At 56.1% G+C, this 6275-nt stretch overlaps 1 protein-coding gene across 1 annotated transcript; it reads left to right on the top strand.

Annotated features, from left to right (window-relative positions):
• The first annotated feature begins 3039 nt into the window (after positions 1–3039).
• Positions 3040–5374, top strand: LOC104550072 (transmembrane ascorbate-dependent reductase CYB561). The gene is made up of 5 exons (XM_062017052.1): positions 3040–3241; positions 3377–3475; positions 4373–4476; positions 4558–4715; positions 5176–5374. The coding sequence occupies exons 1-5, from the start codon at positions 3040–3042 to the stop codon at positions 5372–5374; spliced, it is 762 nt and encodes a 253-aa protein (XP_061873036.1).
• Positions 5375–6275: the final 901 nt, after the last annotated feature.

The following is a 6275-nucleotide window of genomic DNA, read 5'->3' as shown; positions in this document are numbered from 1 at the left end:
TAATGTCATTGAGGTTTGGTTACTTTGTTTGCTAGGCCAGTATCCTAATTTGCATAGCTGAGTTAATAAAGCAGATACTCTTACACCTGGAGCAAATATACTAGTTGCTATTATTGTTGAGGGAGACCAAAGGTAACATGGTCATCACATTCGCCAGTAAATGCATGCACAAATTGTTTTGGACAATGATGTTTCTAAATCATTGTATGATTAGGCATCAAGATCGTCAGTTGTCCCAAACTGCATGGTCCCCTTTGTAATCTCGAGGGTATTCCAGGCCATGCCTGGTCCCCACAGATCAGAAAAATTCCCTTTGGTAACTGTACAAGCACAAGACCTGGATCTTTTTGGTGAAGTATAATTGCACCAAGATGTTGTGTTCTTATACACGCCCAGGATGGGATCCACATTCTGTCCCAAATGTTTTGGTATTGCTGGTAAAATTAAACATAACACAAAAATCCATCTTTATAGATCCCAATAATTCTAACTCCTGTGGCTCTGTTGTTATTATTGGCAACCATGAAATGATCAAATCCCAGTTGTCAACTTTGCCATTACCACATCTGATGGAACTCCCACCAAACAGGTAGAAAAAGGATTATCTGGAGTGGCCATTGATAAACATATTGTAGACTGATTGATTGCTTTGGCCAGTGTAAGCCTCATGTTTTGCTTGGGTTGTTGAAATTGTCTAAAACCATTTACTACAATCATTTGAAGCATCAACATAAACCACCTTTTAGCTTCTCAATGCCAAAATGTTCTGTTCTTCCAAGTTCCATTCCCGACACCCAAAACGCCTTAGAAAGTTTCCACTGTAAGAAAACCACTATTCATCATCACATTTACAGCAAAAGGCATAACATCACGACCAACAGTTTTTACACTCTTTGAGGCAAGGGACTGAGGATGGAAAGGACGAGCCCAGCGGTCCGTGAGGGCCGGGGCCGACGGTCTCGGCGCGGTGTGTGTGTGGGGGCACCGGAGACACTGACCGGGCGCGGGAAGCGGCTGCGCGGCGGCGGCTGCGGATGGAATGGGCGGGGGGGTCTGGCTCACTCCGTGCCGTCCCCGGCGCCGGCGGCGCAGTCGGTATTAGTCTCTCCCGTGTTTTCTTTTTCTTCCCCCGCGTGCCCGATGGTGCCCAGTCTAACACGGGGTCGCGCTCCCCCACTCTCCTCTGATCATCCTGCGCTGCACCCCCACCCGACTCCGCCCACTTGGCATTCCCCTGCAAGTCGTCCCAGGGGTAACTCGGCGGGTTGGGCTCGAATGGGAAGCAGCTCTCCCGCGGGGGCTCTGCTCCGAAGACCCTTCGCCTCTCTGACTTTGCAAAAACTCTTGTGTAGAGAAGAACCTTTTTCTTTTTTCTCGGTATCATCCGCCTCAGCGCCGCTCCCGGCGCTGCTCTCAACCCCTCTCCCGGCGCTTCTCCCGGCGCTACTCTCGGTGCCTCTGCCAGTTCACTCTCTGCCCCAGGGACAGGCTCACTAAGTGGCGGGGGGAGAGGCGGGGGCTCTTTAGGCCGGCACTCTCGTTCCCCAGGAGGGGCTGATGGCTCATATGGTTCTCGTACCCCATGCGTGCCTTCAGGGTCATTTTCTACACGCGGGGGGGGGAGAACTACTTTTGAGACGGTAGGAGCCAGAGGGGTGGGTTGGAACCAGTCATGCTCATAATTTTTATTCTTACTCTGTGCTGCTGATGCGTGCTCAGCAGCCTTCTTTTCTGCCTGATGTTGCAATAAATCATTATACACTATCTTCCAAAGCTTCCCTAACTTTTCAGCTATCTCATCGTCCTCCAGGGTAGCTTCCCACAGCAAATCCCCAAATTTACGCCATTCGCTCAATTCATGCACTGTCTGTGGATTCTGAAACACTCCCTTAGCATACCCATAAGCTAACAACCCTGGTAGTTCTTTTTGCAGATCTATACGCTTTATCTGCCGCTTCTGCAAGAATGCAGTAAATAAATTATATGCCACTTGCCTTTCCATACCTATTTGTCAGCGTGCTGTTGCAGCCCTTCAAGGTCCGGCGGCACGTATCGGCCGGGCTCGTCTATACGGTCACCCAGGGCACGGCGTGTTCCCAATTTTCACGCTTATTGCCGTCCTTGCTGCATAGGACCCGAACCCCTTCGTCGCTCCGCCGTGGCGCCCAGTCGGTATATCACGTCCTTCGTGTATCGCGTCGGGGTCACCATTTGCTGAAGACGACGGGAGACAAGCCCACCCTGTAGTGCAACAAGTCTCAACTTTATTTGCAAAGATACAACTCTTTTATAGATACAATAATCAGGCTCATACATATTGCAAAAGCTAAGCTCATCATTGGTTCCCAATTACGTACGACCCCCCCCCCCCATTTCAACATGCTTCGGATGCTTGTGGCTGCTCAGCCCAAACCAGGCTCCTGATTTTCTCATCCTGTTATCATACCACTCTCTTGCTCTCACGGCCTTGAGCAGGAGTCCAGTAGCTTATCGCTTAGTGCTCACTGCCTAACCAGCTGTATTCTATCATGTCCTCTTTTCTCTAGCCAAGTCTCTACAAAACTCCCCACAGGATGGTTCAGGCTGACATTTCACCCCTGTGTCCTTGAGGGTCAGCCTTTCCTTCTCAGGAAGCTGCTCCAGCCCCCTGATCACCTTAGTGTGCTGTGGGGGGCTGTGGGATGGCTCTGGCTGACATTTCACCTCAGCACAGGGGGTTTGCTTCTGTCCCTGAGGATCAGCCTCACTCATCCCTACGCTGCCTTCCTCTGGCAGGGCTTGCTCTGGTGCTGTGGGGGTGGGTGAGCTGGGGAAGGGGCAATGCTGAGGAGTGGCAGGAGCAGGCTGGAGGCTGAGAGCAGAGCCAGGAGTGCCGGAGCCACCTCCGTGTGTGTGTGTGTATGTGTGTGAGGCAGCGACGGTGATGCAGCACCAGGAAGCGACCGGCCGCAGCTGTGGCAGGTGAGAATGAAGGTGAGGGAGGGTGAAATCCCCACCCTGGGCTCTGTTTCCCCTCCCTCTGTGTCCCCTCAGGTTGCCATGGAGATGGCCCTGCCTCCCCCCAGCCCCTCCGGCCTCTTGGCCTATGTGGTGGTGTCTCAGGTGCTGGGCCTGTCGCTGTTGGCAACCACCGGCGCCTGGCTGGGCCGCTACCGGGGTGGTGTGGCCTGGCACAGCCCCTTCCAGTTCAACGCCCACCCTCTCTGCATGGTGCTGGGCATGGTTTTCCTCCAAGCTGACGGTGAGCAGGACTGTACAGCCCCCATCCTGCCTATCTTTCCCCTCTCCCACAGCCCTGGGTGATGTGAGGTGCTGTGGAGGTGTGTGTGTGTGGGGGGGGGGGTCACCCGTGGGTGCTCAGCTCTGTGTCTGGCAGCTCTCCTGGTTTATCGGGTGTTGAGGCAGGAAGCCAAGCGCTCCACCAAGGCTCTGCACGCCCTACTGCATGGACTGGCCCTGCTCTTCGCTCTCGTAGGTGAGTGAGCTCCAGGAATGAGTGAGAAGGAGGATGGATGGGGTTGGATCCAGCCCTGGGTGCAGGGGGATGGATGGGGTTGGATCGAGGGCCAGGGCAGGGGAATGGATGGGGTTGGATCCAGGGCAAGGGATGGATGGGGTTGAATCCAGCCCTGGGGCAGGGGGAGGATGGGGTTGGATCCAGCCCCAGGTCAGGGGAGTGGATGGGGTTAGATCCAGCTCTGGGTACAGGGGGGATGGATGGAGTTGAATCCAGCTCTGGGGCCAGGGCAGGGGCATGGATGGGATTGGATCCAGGGCAAGGGATGGATGGGGTTGGACCCAGCCCCAGGGCAGGGGGAAGAATGGAGTTGGATCCAGGGCAGGGGGGTGGATGAGGTTGGACCCAGGGCCAGGGCCAGGACAGGGGGACAGCTGGGGTTGGATCCAGGGCCAAGGCAGGGGGATGGGTGGGGTTGGATCAAGCCCTGGGACCATGGCAGGGGGATGGATGGGGTTGGATCCAGTGCAAGGGATGGATGGGGTTGGATCCAGACCCAGGTCCAGGGCAGGGGGGATGGCTGGGATTGAATCCAGAGCCAGGGCCAGGGCAGGGGGATGGATGGAGTTGGATCCAGCCCCAGGGCAGGGGGATGGATGGGGTTGGATCCAGCCCTGGGGCCATGGCAGGGGGATGGATGGGGTTGGATCCAGTACTGGGACAGGGCTTGGGGATGGATGGGGTTGGATCCAGGGCAAGGGATGGATGGGGTTGAATCCAGCTCTGGGGCCAGGGCAGGGGGATGGATGGGACTGGATCCAGGGCAGGGGGGTAGCTAGGGTTGGATCCAGGACCAGGGCAGGGAGATGGATGGGGTTAGATCCAGCCCCAGGTGTGCCAGGCTCCTCTCCTCAGGCATCATCGCTGTGTTTGAGTCACACCGGGCCAAGGGCATCCCCGACATGTACAGCCTGCACAGCTGGTGTGGGATGACTGCCTTCCTGCTCTACCTGCTGCAGGTGAGGGCTGGGGACTCCCTGGGTCCTCTGAGAGAGGGAAGAGCCCCTACAGCACCCTGAAACATCCCTGTACCCCAACAGTGGCTCCTTGGCTGTGATTTCTTCTTGTTCCCTGGCGCTTCTTTCTCTCTACGTGGCCATTGCAAACCCCTGCACATCTTCTTTGGCATCACCCTCTTTGCCCTCTCCATTGGCACCTGCTTGCTGGGCATCACTGAGATGCTTCTCTTCAACATCAGGTGGGTGACCAAGCTTGAAAGGGGGAATTTGTAGCCCTTCAGACCTCCCTGACCCTCAGCCCTTGTTCAAGCTGTGGCTACTAAATTTCCCCCCCTGAGGCCTTTAGTTCTGCTGCTGAGTCACTTCCCAACGTGATGTTTAACAAGGGCTGGATCCTGCACCAGTTTTCTTTGGGGATGGGGTTAAAACCCCTGAGTTACTTCTCTGCAGGAGAGTGTTGTCACCCCCCCATGCCCCTGAGGATGGGGCACCCCAGAAAGCAGGGGCACCTCTGGCAGGGGGAGGTGCAGTTTGCTGGCACCAAGAATGTGGTGGCACCTCCCCTAAGTGAGCAGTACCCAGCCTCTCCCCTCTTGGCTCTGATACAGGGAAAAGGCAACTTCCCCAGGGTGTGTGTGCCCTGAGGATGAGGAAGAGTTGTCCCAGCCACACTCTTGAACATCTCCCTCACCCCTACAGTGACTCCTACAGCCATTTTGTGCCCGAGGGGGTCCTAGCCAACACCTTGGGGGTGCTGCTGGTGGCTTTTGGGCTGGTGGTGGGCTATGTACTGACACGGGACGACTGGAAGCGCCCGCAGCTAGCTGAGGAGATGGCTCTGTCCATGGACTTCAAGACCCTGACAGAGGGAGACAGCCCTCTGAGCAGCAGCCACTGATGTCCCCCAGCTCCCACAGGCTCCTCATGGTGTTGGTGGGATGTTCCTGTGTACCCTGTGCCTTTGGGGTTCTCTGTGGCTCAGGGTGACAAGGACACGCTTGTCAGTGTAACGTTGCCTATTGGCTTCAGCCTTGCTTGGCCTTCACCTTCCTTGGTGAGCTCCCCAGCACTGTGGGCACAGCTGTGCCAGGGGCAGAGGCTGGCAGGGGCATGAAGGATGGGGGGGCTCAGGGCAGTGGGAGCCCAATGGCAACCCCAAAGGCCCTTCTCAGTGCTGATGGGCAGAGGGGACGCTTGCCATGGCTGAGATTTCCCCTCCCTGGCAGCCCAGACACTTCAGTGTCTTTGTGTCCAAAGTGTTTTCCCCTTCTCCCATGGTGTTGTCTGCTCAGTGGATGCTCCTGACTCAATAAATTTTTGCAGTTAACCATGTTCTCCTCCTGTCTCTGCTTCCCCAGCTCATCCTTTACCCTCGAGCTCCCATGAGCTGGGGGAGCTGCCTGAGGGTCTTGGGGAGGGATTTGGGATGGGATTGCTCTTTCCAGGCCCTGGGCCAAGCTCCCAGAGTTGCAAAGCTCAGCAGTGACTCTGTGGGGACATCTCCAGGGTCTGGCCATGCACTGGCTGTGCCCAGGGAAATGCCCAAGGCCAGGAGAAGCTGCATCCCTGAGAAATGGGCTCTGCTGAAAGCAACCTCTCTTCCTTCTGGGAAGAAACCATGTGGATGAAGCTCCCAGATCCCAGTGCCACAAAGCAGATGCAGCTCCAAAAAGGCCCAGGCTGGAGTTTCTTTTGCCCACAACCCCAATGTGCCATGTCCTTCCAGCCCTGCTCCCAGCTGCCAGGGGTGTTCAGCTGCCAACCCAAACCCTGGCTTTGGGCAGGGCTGCAGTGAGCAG

Source organism: Colius striatus, chromosome W, assembly GCF_028858725.1.
Source record: "Colius striatus isolate bColStr4 chromosome W, bColStr4.1.hap1, whole genome shotgun sequence".
Classification (NCBI taxonomy): domain Eukaryota; kingdom Metazoa; phylum Chordata; class Aves; order Coliiformes; family Coliidae; genus Colius; species Colius striatus.
This window is presented reverse-complemented; position numbering and strand designations above follow the sequence as displayed.